The 14,949-nt window shown below is 46.0% G+C and overlaps 1 protein-coding gene across 1 annotated transcript in view; it reads right to left on the bottom strand.

The window, feature by feature from the left end:
* ITPR1 (inositol 1,4,5-trisphosphate receptor type 1) overlaps nucleotides 1-14,949 on the bottom strand; it is a 144,696-nt gene that overhangs the window by 47,095 nt on the left and 82,652 nt on the right. The window contains 3 exon segments of the mRNA XM_032447330.1: nucleotides 9,876-10,066; nucleotides 11,740-11,872; nucleotides 14,721-14,774. Of these exon segments, the coding sequence (XP_032303221.1) occupies nucleotides 9,876-10,066; nucleotides 11,740-11,872; nucleotides 14,721-14,774 (378 nt within the window).

Genomic DNA, 14,949 nt, shown 5'->3' with positions numbered 1-14,949 from the left:
TCACATGGTCTGATAGCAACAGGACAAAGAGGAATGGCTTTAAACTAAAGGAAGGGAGACTTTGGTTAGATGTTAGGAAGAAATTCCTCACTCAGAGCAGTGAGGCCCCAGCAGCGCTGCCCGGAGCTGTGGTGCCCCATCCCTGGAGGTGCCCGAGGCCATGGAGAGGCTCTGTGCAGCCTGAGCTGTGGGGCAGCCCTCCCATGGCGTGCGGATGATCTTTAAGGTCCCTTCCAACCTAAGCCACTTTATGACTCAGTTGAGCACAGGGAGCTCAGGGCAGCAGGACTATGGGGGTGGAACAACCCCATCAGTGCACATAAGCACAGCAGTGACACGAGTGAGGCTGTGAGCCACACCAGGCTGGCACCTCCCAAATGGAGACACCCAGCTACCCAACTCACACTGCCTTCACCTCACAATGAGCAAAGCCGTACCCGGCAAAGTGCTGTTAAATGGAGAATCAGAACAAGCTGAAAGCAGCCTGCTTCCAGCTCATGCCTTCCAAGGGCTTACCCTGTGTCACCCCCTCTGCTCAGCACACTGTTCTCCAGCACCTGCCAGCTGGATCTGCCCAAAGGCACAGCTATCTGCTCTGCTGTCTGAGAAGAGGCACAGTTGCTGGCTTGCTTTGCATCAAACAGCTTGGCTTTCCTTCCAGGCTCAGCGATTACGGGCTGGACGGTACGCAATCTGAATGATCATGTTGTGTGAAATATAACCAAAACCTATTAGCAAGTGCTGGATTTAAGACATCTGTTCAGATACGCGCTCCTTCCTGAAGGAGGGTGGCCTGATTTTAGGAAAGCATTTGGCTGCAGAACCCAAACAGAGCTTGCTGTCATTCTGCGAGGCCGCAGTATTTTCTGCACCACACCCTCTGCAATTCACAGAGCTGTTCCAACAGAGCACAGCCACCGCCAGCCCATCCGAGCAGGTTCCCAAGAATTCCCTGGGAAAATCAAATACTTGATTACGAATAAACACAGGGAAGCAAAGCCCCAGCAAGTGCCTCACATGAATCCATGTGATCCGCTGTCGTCTCCCTCCCTGTTTCTCTAATGTGAGTGAATAGAAAATATCCGATGAAGCCGACGAGTCAGGGATGTTTCAGAGAGGAAAGTCCCTCCAGACAGAAGAGGAAGATCAGCTCTCTGGCTTCCGTTCAGGACATTTTATTCCAACGCTAAAGAGAAATTATTATGGGGCTGTTAACTTGCTTGGGTTATCCAGACAGGCTGCCAGCACGGAGTAATGCAAAACTTCTGTGCTACCCCACGGCTGCAGAACTCGCTTGCCGCTCCCATTCCATTCCTTACAGCGGGACTACTTCAAAGCAGCCACATTTGAAGAAGGGGAACTGCTCTGCTAACACAAGCACGGAATTAAGCACAAACGCCAACTCTTTAAGTTCTGCCCAGATGCCTCACAGAACTAAAACCTAGCTTTTCTTTCTCACCCCACTCACGTGGTTATTAATATAATTGATCTCCTCTTTTCCTTTAGTCTTCCACACATCCTGGCTCACTAAAGATCCATCACTCTGGGATGTGACTGATGGATATCATCAGTCTCATGTAGTTTAAGGAACTAGCAACTGAAATATTTCATGCTGAACATACGTCACAGTTTGAAAGAAACCTACAAGGAGAATCTGCTGGAACACCTCAATGGCTGCTTTCTTTTTTTTTTTTCAGCTTGCAAGCTCTAAAACAAACTTTCTCCTGAGAGCAGAAGGGGGACTTCCAGTCTGCTTTCTCCACAGCATAACCAACCCCCTCTGCTGTAAGCATCCACACACAGCCCTGCAGCTCTCAGCTGGGGATTGCCCTAAGGTTTTGGTGGCTATGGGCAAACACCCATGCAAGCCCTCCTCTTTCCCAACAAGCATTAAATGAAAGCAGCAGCAGAGTTCTACCACTCGTACCAGTAAAAGACCTTATCCCCTGCATGTCTTCCTACTGCAACACTCAAAACCTCGATGCAATTCCATCATTTCTCGAGGAAAGGAGAGAACCAGAGCCAAGGGCAGGGCATGGCCTCACAGCCAGCCCAGGGGACAGCAGCGTGACACCAGGCGAGCAGAGGGGAGCAGTGCACACTGCAGGAGCTCCAGGCAGAGCCGTGCCTTCCACCCGCTGCAGATCCCTCTGAACAGGGAGCAGATGGCTTCCACGGCGTGGGAGACTTGGGGGCCTGACCTGCTTTCAGCACGGAGCCTTATTTGAGTTCCTCCTGCATGCATGTGTGAGCACGCACCGGCGGGTCACACAGCTAATCTGTGCAGAGCTCTTGTGTGGCAGGAGCACGAATCCCACTTCCTTGGTGAAGCAGAGAGCTGTGTGTAGGTGTGAGAAACAAGGAAGTCTGCAGACTCCCCAAAAGAAAAAAAAAAATGTGTAAGATCTTCTTGAGAGACAGAGGAATTAAAGAAAACCATAGCAACAAGTCAGTCCACCTACCCAAACCACCCACCCACCACCAGTTTCATTTGCTGACGCACTTCAAAAACAAGCTGGCTCCTACCAGCTCTGGAAGGTGAGCAAGCCCTGAGAGCTCATTAAATTCCCTCCTCAGCTACTCGTGTGTGCCTGCAGCTAGTGAGCAAGTAGGATATAAATAGAAGTTATATAACATCTCTTTGTTGATTCCTGTGCTTACCAAAAAAAAAAAAAAAAAAAAAAAGGCAGCATGACCTTGTTTTTCTGCCTAGCTTGCCTCTGCCTCTGCCTGCTGGTGGACGACTGTAATCCTGTTAGGGATCGTCTTCAAAGTTGGGTATGGATTCCATGGAGAGGACAAGGAGAATCACTGACTTACATCCCCACTTCTCGGAGCACCAGAACCACATCTGAATGTCAAGGGAGCCACGGGGCAGGCCCTGGAAAGGTATGCATGGTTTGGTGCTCACGGCTGCCAAGAACAGATGAGGAGTAAAGCAGCTGAGCTCCGATATAAGCAGAAAAGGAGTTGGGCTACGTTTCTCAATTGCAACCATGGGCACCTTGATACTTATGTGGGAAATCTCCTTTTTAGGTAAAATAGCTGAAAGATGCTGTGACAAAGGAGTACTGATGGCCCCAACATATTGCAAGGGGTATCAGCCATGACTGACATAGAAAGACCACAAGCACTGCCAGAGCAATCTCAGTTCATCCAGCCTCAGCCTCATCTATGCACACCACTGCCCCCAGTGAAAAATAATCATCTTGTAAAGACAAGGGCAGTAAGGACCCCTACCAGCTTTTGTCTCTCTCAATGCATCCTTAGCAGGGCTTGTTCGTTTTTAACATGGTGGGGTCTAATGGCAGGGGAGATCCTAGCTTTCGCTGTGCTAAACACACGAAAACATGTGAAAGAGACTGTGTGCCCAAGGGCTTGCAATCTGAAGTCTCCTCACACTCATGACAATCAACAGTGCATCAGGAGGTGGATTTCCTCAGCGCTGGTTTAATTGCTAGTGCAGGTGCAACGCCTTGTTTTGGAAGGTAACTATGGGGTCTGGATTTGCATCGTGCTTTGTTTCAGAGAGCTCTCTCTCTCAGGCACAGCCCACAGCTCAGTGTGATGTCTGATGCAGGTCCCTGTCGAGATTTGGTTCATATATCGTGCTTGGGAGTAACATACTCAAAGTGCCAAAACAACTTTGTGGCACTTGAGAAAGACTTACTAAAATTGTGGAAGACGAGTAATTAGTTAATAGGTACCAATACCTTGCTGGTTTTGCATTAGTTTCTTACACAGACGTTATGGAAACAACAAAAAAAAGATAAGCAGTCCATATCAAAGACTTCCATGAATGCCATTATAAACAAACAACTCGTGCTGCCTATGAGCAAGGAGTACTCAAGGAGCAGAAGTTAAGGGACCTTTTTCCACCAACCAAAAGATCTCAAGTGCTACATACAGAAGTTCAGTGATCCTAAAATACTCTTGTCTCTGCAGCATTTACACAGCATGAAGTTCTGGCTGCTCACAGGTATCTGTGCCTGCTGCATATTCTGTAAGAAGTAATTTTGGTTAAAAGAAACCCAAAGTGCCAAATCTAAAGCACAATTTTGTAACCACATCTGGTTTTGCATCACTAATACTTCTGTATTATTTTGCAAAGTTTTCTCATGAATTTAGAAGGCAATGGCTTGCAGCTCCCAGCAGCATCCACAGGGATATCCTCAGGTGTAACTGCCCAACTCAGCTTTTGAGATGTATTTCCATGGTGTCCACGTGCTGTTCTCAGCACAAAGCCAACACCTGGAATGCTTTCAGTGCTTCTCAGCACTTCCTTACTCTTACTGCCAACACAATGCACACTGGCTGGGGAGCTCTTCTCCCTGAGCCTACACAACAGCTTGGTTCACTTGTTATCTGCTTCTTCCTTATGCACCAGCAGTACAAACTGTAATTGGGCAATCCAGATTCAATTGCTTTTCATGCAAACAGGGAATTACTCAATAATCATCAGCCCTCGTTGGACAGTCTGAGGTACCAAGTTTAACAACGGAAATCATGGTTCATTTTGCTGGAGCTTTCTTGCTGGTGGCAGCGCATGAGCAGTAAAGTCAACCAAGCTGAAGCACACGTATAGTGCAAGACAGAGATGGAGGCCAGAGAGTCATGTCAGTCCACCATTTCACCCAACCCATATTTCCTATGAAAGCAGAGGAATGAGAAGCCAGCTGCTGCTACTTCTGCCACAGAGCCACATTATACCACTTCTTTCCTGAAAAACAATCATTTTTTCCTTGAGTACTGACCCCCTTCACTCTGTGTCTGCAGCCCACCTTGGGAAGACACATGGATGAAAGGGTGAGGAAAGGCACCACTGTATTTCAAACTGGCAGCTCTGCATCACATTGCTTTGGGACAGCACTTAAAATGCCTTAATCTAATGTTATTGATCTCTGATACCTTCCCTTCCTGAAAATACCCACATGTGCATGTGGGCAATTAGTCACGTAATCTGACTTTTGAGAAGATCCCTAATTAAACCAGCAGACTGAAGTCTCCATGGAGAGGCTGTTATGTAAGGGACTTGTCATTACCTTCCACAAATGAAGGAAACCCAAAACTCCACGGAGGTGAAGAAAAATACACGGTGATTCTAATTTGTATCCAGCAGCTGAGAGACAAGTGTTACAGGGGAAGTCTTCAGCAATTTTCTCCACTGTCATTCATTGCTGAGATTACTCTAAATGAGGAAAACTCGCCACGTTGCAGTTCATGCAGGGAACAGGCCATCCTTTGATGTCTTCCCAAGGAGCTCTGTGCTAAGCGTGCCTATGAGCAATGGCAATGGCCCCACAGCTCCTGCAGAGCCGGGCTCCACGTGCCGGCTGGCAGCACCCAGGTGAAGGGCACCTGGCCTGCCAGGGCTGCCCCATCCAGAATTGCTGATGTGAGCTCTCCTGAGGCAGATGCTGAGGGTTATATAAATTAATAAAAGGCTTTACGTAACTTTCAGTTCAGTGAACAGTAGCATTTGTCAAGTTAATCTGCTGCTTGGCTTTGACCCTGCAGTTCCACCTCTACTTCTACTTCCTTACAAACAGGCGCTCATCAAAGGGGGAGCAGCCATCCTGCCAGCCCCAGCTGCAGCCCCCCATGAGTGCTTCTGTTACCAAAGCACTCACAGGGTTTCTGACATGCACCAGAAGCTAAAAGCAACAACAAACTTCTAAAAGTTTCTACCCCGAGAGCTTTAAGTGTGCAAAGACCTCTCTTTCTCCCCAGACCATGTACAGCCCCTATAAAAAAAAAGAAAGCAAAGCAGTTTGATATTGAATGTGTGTGCTGTCCTCTTGGCCTCTAACCTGAGATAAACCAGGAATTACTTTTCTCATCCTGCTTCTCTTCCACATTAATTTTCTTAACAATACAATAAAAATCACTCCTGCCAATTATAATAAGGAACATTTCTAATTTGCTATTCTGCTAGGGTTGCCAACCAACTACTTTGCTTAGCCTTAATACTGGCCCTGCGTGCACTTAATGAAACAGCAACACCTATTCCAGTTATCCCTTTCCAGCATCACCGGGATCTGTTCTCCCACTAAAGCTCATGGGAGTTACCCGGGAACTCCCATTATTAACCACATTATAGTCGTCATGTGCAGTTCCTGTGTGTCAGTGCAGACTTTTGCTTAACTTCAGGCTGAACTCATTTCCCGTGTGAAAACCTGAGTTAAGAAAATGCCGTGCAGAGGCAACACATTTCTGGCTTTGCTGTCAAAGCCTTTTTAAGTAACCTGTCCCAATCCCACTAGTTTCCTTTTCTCAAAGGGCTGTAGGTACAAGCAGTTTGAGTTTAGTTAAAATTACCCAAAAGCAGCACAGAATGAACTTGTTCAGAATACTATAAATGAAGAGCTGCTAATAATAACCAAAAAAATGCGAAATGACGATGAACTGTGTTAGAACACAAAGCCAACATGAGCCGACTTGGCCAGGCTGACTTTCACGATGACAAACATATCTGATGCAAACCGAACAATTAATAGCCCGATGACTGCAGATGACTCTTACAACAAACGTTACTGGAAACTGCCATGGAATTTCAGAAAATCCACCCTGCAGGTTGCAGAGGTTGTACAGCCCTAGCTGACCTGCAGAATGTACAGCATGAATATCTGTGGGAGAATGACTGGGATGGAGCATCCCGGAGCACTGGGTTAATTCTTACAAACACATCTAGTCTCATAAGCACATCTACTTTCCATAAGCCAACAAAAAATTTCACAGCCTGTTCTGTAAGAAAATAAAGTCTTACTAGATAGGAGAGTACCACACTGCCATCCTGCTATTAAATCTGTACTGTAGTGAAAGACTGCTTCATAAAATATGTTAGACATGAAGCTGTGCAGGCTAGGAACTACCCCACGCACCTATTCTGCTAAGGCAGTACTCTCCACCAGGTGGTAGGTATCACCCAGAGCACTTATGCCATCTTACTAACCTGAAGAGAGAAAAGCTTGGTTACATGACTTTACTGTGTCAAGATGCCAGTTTAACTTGGACATCACTCAGCAGTTGACATCATTTAGCGATTACTCCAGGAGATACAGAACTGAAATTGTGATTTTACTGAAGAGCAAACCTCCACGTTCGCTTTGATTCACTGGTGTTGAGCCAGCTGTTCTCCCAGAAATTAAGTTTTGTGGTTGGCATCTGTCTACATTAAGTTTTATTTACTTAGCTTTCATGACTCAAATACTACTGAAAGATGAGAGAGCTGAGTAAGTGCCATTCTTGACTAACGTTTTGGAAGTTTCCATGGGCCTGATGGTGCTGGAGATCATGCAATCAAAGCAAGGCCCCAGGGAACTCAGTAGCTATCAGCAGGTTAATCTAGGCAGAGGTAAGTCAGGGAACACCTCTGAGCACTGATAAGCCTCTTTTGCCTTTTGCTATTAGGTCACTGGGTTGTTATAGCACAGAATATCTCTACTGGGACCACTTCATAGGATATTTTCAATAAAATCTCGTATGTACTTTGCGTGCAAGAGAAAGAGCTACCAGGTGTGTCCAAGACCTCACAGTCTGCAGCGCCAGTTACAGGCACTGCCAAGTGATCTGGTTCCTAAAACATTCTGTTCTGCAAAGCAGCAGACCTGTAACCTCCAGCCCCTCACTGTTCCATCCGGGCACATACACGCACGAAGCAACTCCTGGCTGTTCAGGACAATTTCTAAAGGTACAGACGTCCACAGAACACTTATTCCCAAGTGGGAAAGGATGGAAAATAGTTATTCTGGTTCAGCGGAAGTAACTCCTATAAAGGCAACAGCACAGCAGAAATTGGCAGGACTGTAATGCACGGACGTGATCTGCTGTAACCACTATATGCCAACAGCTCGCTGCTAACCACAGTTATTTCACAGACTCCCAACCTGCAGTTACAGACAGCAAATGCAAACTGAAAAAAATAAACGAATTGCTTTTTGGAGAAAGAGGCGTCTCTGGAGATGGATGGAAGATTTCCCTGTTTGTTTTGACCTGATGAGCTAAGGAATCTGCTTCCAACAGAGACACATGCACAGCAGGAAGCGGCTCTGCTCACTCCATTAGCTCTGGATTCCAGGACAAGCAAAGGCTCTCTCCATCTAAGGCTGGTGTAGAATTTGTTTTTCCTTCCAGCATGACAGTGTGAGGTTACCTGAGGCTACCTGTGAGCAAGTGAGATGAAAGCTCAGCTTCCTTCAGATCTGAGGAGAGCAGGAAATTTCAAGGAGTGATTCTCCCCAAGGACTGCTCATTCCATCACTGGATTTTAGGATGTTTTAAGATTTTAAACTCTCTGTTCCCACTTTATCTTTTGCAAAAAAGCTGCACTTGAGAGCAGGCATACAGGGGAAAAAAAGGGCACTGATTGATTACAGAGTGAGGAGATGAAGGAACCCTACAAGGTTCCCTCCCCTCTTAGTAGAGGTTTGTGTGAAAACAAGGAGGTGCTGTAGATCTACTGCCAGTTTTAATCATAATCATCTAATATAACTCCCCAGAATTCAGCCTCACGTTACACTTAATCAAGTCTCATCAACTCCTACTAACCGGAGGACAGTGCAGCTGCACATCTCCAGTTAGAAGACCTTTTCTATGGGATTGGATCTGCTTTTGCTGGCAGGCCACTTTCCCAACAGTCAGCACCTCGGTTCAGCTCACTCCACAGCTGCACAAGCAATACAAAAAGGGGACAAACAGAGCTAACAAGAACAGTAATGTCCATTTTGGCTACAGCCCACAGTTACATTAGATTAAGCACAATATGGAGCACTGCCTTCGATCTGTTCAAACACTTTCTTCCAACAGCTACCATGGAGAGTGCAGCAAAAATAACGTCACCATTGCAGGGGCACTTAGCTGCTGCAATGATACCAGATAATGGCTGAGAATCTGGGGTAGTTTGGTTTTCAGGACAAAGAAACAAATAAAGGACCACAGAGGTGGTTATGTTATACTGGGAACAGTGGGGTCATGTCTTAGATCTGTTCTGAAAGCACTGTCTGGGTCTGATTTATCTTCAAGTGCTTAAACAATTGTTCTTCAGCAGCACAAATGGTATCAAATTATAAGCCTAAATCTGTATGTATATCAAATGCTTGGATCTGTCTTCTCTCCAAAATGAACAACCTATAAAATCGACTTTTCTAAACAAATCACTGATCGTTGCCTTCAGAGATGTGAAACAAATGGCAGCAAGGTGAGGAAAGGGGAAATAATAGGGCTACGTAAGGGCCACTGTCCATGTCTGGAACAAACTGTCTGCAACTGGAACACATAAAAAGCCAAAAGAAGACACTACACAATCAATAATCTTTGTAGGCATATTTTGCCAAAGTAACATTTTCTTTCTGTTTGGAAGAGTACAATATTTCTCAAATACGACAAGCCAGTTGCTACTAGAATCCGTAGCAGATGCAGTTCTCATGTAGGAACAACAAACTCTGATCTAAAACATAGCAGTGGAGCACAGTATGGTTATAGAAGAACAGTGGTAGTTTGGAATTTACCATACAGTGTTATCTTAAATTCTGATCTGAAATTTAGGGCCTATAGTTGTAAGAATCTCAAAGCATCTTGAAGTTGCTTCAACTAACTCATAAAAGCAGTTACGTTAACGTACTCTAAAAAGCTGTTTTGTTATACATTCACTCCTCAGTATTGCCCTGGGAAACACCTCAATTACCCACTGCCCATGCAAACATTTAGTAAGTTTACTTTTGCATGGCAGGCACTGGTATTTCCCTTAATTACAGGTCAAAGATCATTTAGTCATTTCCCCTCCCATTGCCTAAGCCTCCTCAGGTTTCCTGGATCTCAAAAACATTTCCCTTTCCAACATGTTTTAGTTAGAAGCTTAATATTTTCCATTTTCCTACCTGTATTGTAGTGTTGCCTCCTTCCAGAAGGGCAATGGCAAGTAGGATGCTCTCATGGAAGACTCTGTCGCTGGTGGCATTCATGATGAGGTCTATGACCAGGTTGGATGCACCTTCTTTATCCAGATGACACTGAACATCTGCCAAACTCATCTCACCTCGGCTCACTGAACTCGATCCAGAGCTTCCTCCTATAAAGGTGACGATGAGAGCCTAAGATTCAAATCCTGCCACCCTCAAGTGATGGCACCTCTCATCTGGTTAAATTATGAGCTATTCCAAATGGCACGTTGTTTTTTTTTTTAACAGTGATGAACTCAACATCCAACATTTCTGCAAGGAAGGGGTTTTTTGTTGTTGTTGTGTTTGTTTTTTAACTAAGAGCACAGATAGGACACACCATAAGATGGGCACTTAACACTGCTGTAATGCGTGCAAAGCAGGTGGATGCTGTCCCTGAGATCAGCATTGGCTGGCAAGGAGAAACAGCTACTGCCACAGCTACCTTTGTCAGCAGCAGAAGCTGGAAAGAGGGCTGGTGTATTAAAAGCTGAAAGTAAAAGAGCATCAAGGGATACAAGGAAGTAAAGGCTCTGCAGCACCAGTGAGGTGACAGAGAGAAGGCAAGACAAATGCTAGCAGATGGCAATGCCAGTGTCATGCTGTACAGCTACAGAAGCATAAAACTTCATGGATAAATAGACCAAACAAGACAAGCACACAGGAACTGGTGGAGGAGGCAGAGAGACGGAGAACTGAAGCAAAATGATCTAGAAAACAAAGGAGCATGGCAGCAGGCAGCGCTGTGCGACAGCGAACGGAATTACATCTCAGTTTCAAACAACTCAGGGGCAGTTTTTTTCCACTTGTCTGTTTGTGATGGCTTGCAGCGGGGTTACCGCAGTCCGCAGTGGCAAAACCCACTGAGCGGTGTTTGTACAAACATGCACAACTGGCTTTGTTTTTTTGTAGCAACGGTTTCTAATTAAATTAACTGCACTCCGCAGATGACTTCAAACCTGATCTTTGCTCATCCTGTCCCACAGCATCTCCGTAACGCGGCAAAATGCTTTTGTCTCAGAAAGAGCTCATCCGACACTCCTATGAGCACAGTGCCCAAATGGTATTTCAAGCATTACATTGATCACATTTCCCATGTACATTCACTTAAAACAAAAGCAAAAACATCCAAGCCAGCCCAAGAAAGTGTCAGGAAAGTGTAAAGAAAAACAAACAAAACCTGCCTGCTTGATTTTGAAGGAGTTACTCGCAGGCAGCAAGGGACAAACAAACAAACAAAACAAACAAAATACTACTTTTCTCATCTGTACAAGGAAAAAATCAGCCCAAGGTCACAGAGCCAGGAAAAGCATGGAAGCACAGAGCTCTTCTCCATCTCCATTTAGGTTGGATGTTAGGAAACACTTCTTTACAGAAAGGGCGGTTAAGTACTGGAATAGGCTCCCCAGGGAGGTGGTTGAATCGCCATCCCTGGGTGTGTTTAAGAGCCGCTTGGATGTGATGCTCACGGATATGATTTAGCAGAGGGTTGTTAGAGTTGGGGTACTATGGTTTAGGCTGTGGTTGGACTTGATGATCTTCAAGGTCTTTTCCTACCTGGGTTAATTCTATGATTCTATGATCTGTGGGCAACTTTAAGGGGCTTTTATTTATTTCTTTTTGTGAATTTTGTAGAAACAGAACAGTAGGGGAAAAGTCTAAAGGAAAAGCGTGTAAGACACCACTGGGTGATGGAGACAGACAGACACCTCACGGGGCCCAGTTTCTGTCCCCCCAACCCACCTCCTGACCCCTTCCCCATCCCACCTCTGCCCACTCCACCCCCTCCTGCCCCCCTGCCCACCTCCTGCCCCGGCCTTGCTGGTGCTGCCAGCAGACAGTGGCCCGTTGCCGAAGCTGGTGAGGCTCTCCCTCCGTCCCGCAGGCCTGACGTTGCCATAGTAACGGTTGACCAAAACTTGCCGGAGTGCCTCGCCCTTGGATTCAGAGAGGAGAAGGAGAGCGTGACTTGAGGATGAGAAACAAGTGAACGAGCAATAGTCACAGCAAAAGCACAGCTGCTGCCATTGGTCTGTGTGCAGCAGTGGAGGGGGATGGAGATAACAGAGATATGGAGTTTACCCAACACCTCCCGGCGGTCTGGGACATGTTTGTCTCAAATAAGGCTATGGTTCTTAGCACTGCAAACAGCTGCAGTCCAGGTTTCATCCTAAAGATGAAACTTTAGAGAAACTCTTCTAAGAGCCATTTTTTTGTTCTATTTTTCTTTTTTTTAAATTAAAAAATATTATATCAGGTTTAAACGTCAGCAAGTGGAACGTAGACAGCACCACCATAAAACAAAGAGAAGGACTAGAGGAAAACTGACACCAGAAGGGGCTCTATGACCCCACATCCCTAGACTTGTGCCCTCCTGTGGTTCCAGTGCTGGTCACTGCAGGGCTGCCAGCCCCACTGCAGGCACAGTGCTCCCATTGCACACAGCCATGGTGAGCTGGGCTGCTCAGCCGGCAGTCAGCATCCCAGCACATGAGTGCAGCTCCGCAGGGCGCTGGTCCTTGGGTGACCCTGCCATCCCAGGGATGGCTGCACGAAGCACACGCTGCTGTCATCAGCACAAGTCAAGGGAGAGCAAAACACCTCCCAGGTCGAATGTTAACCCACGGTGCTTGCTCTGTGCTCATTTCAGCCTTTGCAAGAGTCCCCATTAATTGAGAGGGCTTTACAAAAGCTGGCTGTACTGTCGGCAAGAGATGGATGCAGAAACCCTGCAGTTGGGTTAACAGACTTATGTAAGGCCTTCGTGCATTAAGGAAGGCGGGTGATTATTTAACAGCAAGCTGCTGCTCTGCTGCTGGACGCATGCTGTGCCTGCAGCAGTGCCAGTGACACAGAGGGGACAAAGAGACTTTCTGGGGAGCCCCAAAGATCAGAACTAGCCACCAGCCATTCCAATTTAAACATCAGTATCTTCATCCCCACTTGTAAAATATGCTTGCTGCTTACTTCCAGTTGTATTTCAAATTAAATTAGTTGTCTGGATATGAATTCAAAGCGTCATCCAGTAGAGGGCTGAGTATTAGCTATCATGTAATTGAAGCCTTGCTTTTTAGCTCTCACTAGAGGCCCTTAAAACACAAGTAAATGTGTATAAGCACACAGTTTAGGTGTGCATTATCTAAGTCATATAGACCCAGCACTGCCACAGTTAAACTGCTTTTCATATGGAGTTAGCACACCTAAATGTTGCTTAGGTGTGCACTGTAAAGACAAAAGGCCTGCTGGGACCTCATCTAGAAACCCTCTAATGTGTCAATCCCAGGCCAACAGACCCCACATGTCCCTGCAGCAGGCTGGGGTCGCTGCTCCCTGCTGGCAGCCGTGCTGCTCACAGAGCAGAGCTGCTCCTACTGCCCATCACTGGGAGAGCAGCAGCACAGGAGCTGCACTTCATGCAATCAGATGGGGATGGGGGAAATGGCAAGGAGATGAGATGTCACAAAAACTCCAGGAGAGCTTTCCAACCAGCTGCTTCCAAAAGCAAAAATAAAACAAAAACCAACCAACCAACCAAACAAACCCAGTTCTTTTGGAAGAAAGAGGAGAAGAAAATATCAGAGCTTTTCCAAGGGGCATAACGCTTCCTATCACTGTTTGGGCCAAATTGTGAACATGTAGGAGAGGCAAGAGACTAGCTCAAAAGCTCAACAAACTTATCCCCGAGGAGCAAGTGACTGACTGCGACATGACAGCATTTAGCACATGACGGAGTGCTTTACCCACTGTTGCTGTCTCAGTCTGGCAGGTAAGGAAGGATATGTGACAGAACAAGGCCAAGACAGGCAAAAAAATCCTCAACGACATCTTCCTTCCACACCGGTACTGATCAGAAAGGAAACCTGATACTTACAGAGCCCTGTGCCAAACCCAGGCTGCAGCAGAGCTCTCTCATTGCCTTTTCTGTTAAGCTGACTAGAGGCTGCCTCAGCACCCGGCATTTAAAAGCAGCAGTTTCTACTCCTTTGTAATAATACCACGAAGATCACTACTTTGCAGTAATACTACGAAGATGTGTGACTACAAGAAGTGCTGCTTAGTGAGCTCCCCACATCCTGAGTGAAGGAGTTAACTCCAGCTCCTAGGGCTGCCTCCAGGCTTTCCTTCCTAGCCATCACATTGCTGTTATACAGCACTTCGATGTGTACAGTATGCAAACACATCAGATGTTTGGTGGCAGGAAGGAAAACCAAGTAGAGAAATCCAGCAGCATTCAGTTTTATCTGAATTCATCTTCAAGGTAAACTAATGGTAAGCAGCATACAAACATATGTCAGTAAAACAGATGCAGCGCAGATCAGGTGTTATCAAAAACCTGTTATGATTTCTAAGACATTAAATGTTTAATACAATTTAAGAGTGAAGCAGATATCAGCTGCTGCTCCTAGCAGAAAGTAGAAGAAATTTATACATGTATTAATGATGTCAACTTTGCAGCCTCGTTCTTTATGAAAGGGCAGGTGGGGCCAAACAAGCAAACTCCATTAGCACCAATAATCTCACTGCAGCTGTGTGATCATCACCTTTGGGGTGCTGTCAGTGTGACCAGAGCAGGATATGAGGCTGAATCCCAAGCAGCCAAACCTTCCCTTCCTCGGAACACAACAGGAGCCCAGATGCCCCGTTTTGTAAACACTGCTGCTAGCTTTGCTAACTTCTAACAGGCTGACAACAAGCAGATAACCACAGAAGTGTCTTACATGACTTCACTGTTTGCAAGGAAAAGGTAGAGGATTAGTTCTGAACACGCTTGACTGCTGTACATACCCTTCTATGATCCTCCAGTTGCCTCTGTGGTGGACTTTGATCAAGCTCCTGCTGCTGCGCATGTAGAAATTTCATTTTAAAGCAAGAAAACACTAAAGAGACACTAACATCTTTGCACTCATGGAAAATATTAAGGGAAGTCACGGCTGAAAACAAGGGGGAGATGAGGAAGACTGACTGACAAACTAAACAACACACGAGCCCTTCTCTGCTCCAGCAGTACTCAGTC

The sequence above is a fragment of the Coturnix japonica genome, chromosome 12 (genome assembly GCF_001577835.2).
Source record: "Coturnix japonica isolate 7356 chromosome 12, Coturnix japonica 2.1, whole genome shotgun sequence".
In the NCBI taxonomy this organism is placed as follows: Eukaryota; Metazoa; Chordata; class Aves; order Galliformes; family Phasianidae; genus Coturnix; species Coturnix japonica.
This window is presented reverse-complemented; position numbering and strand designations above follow the sequence as displayed.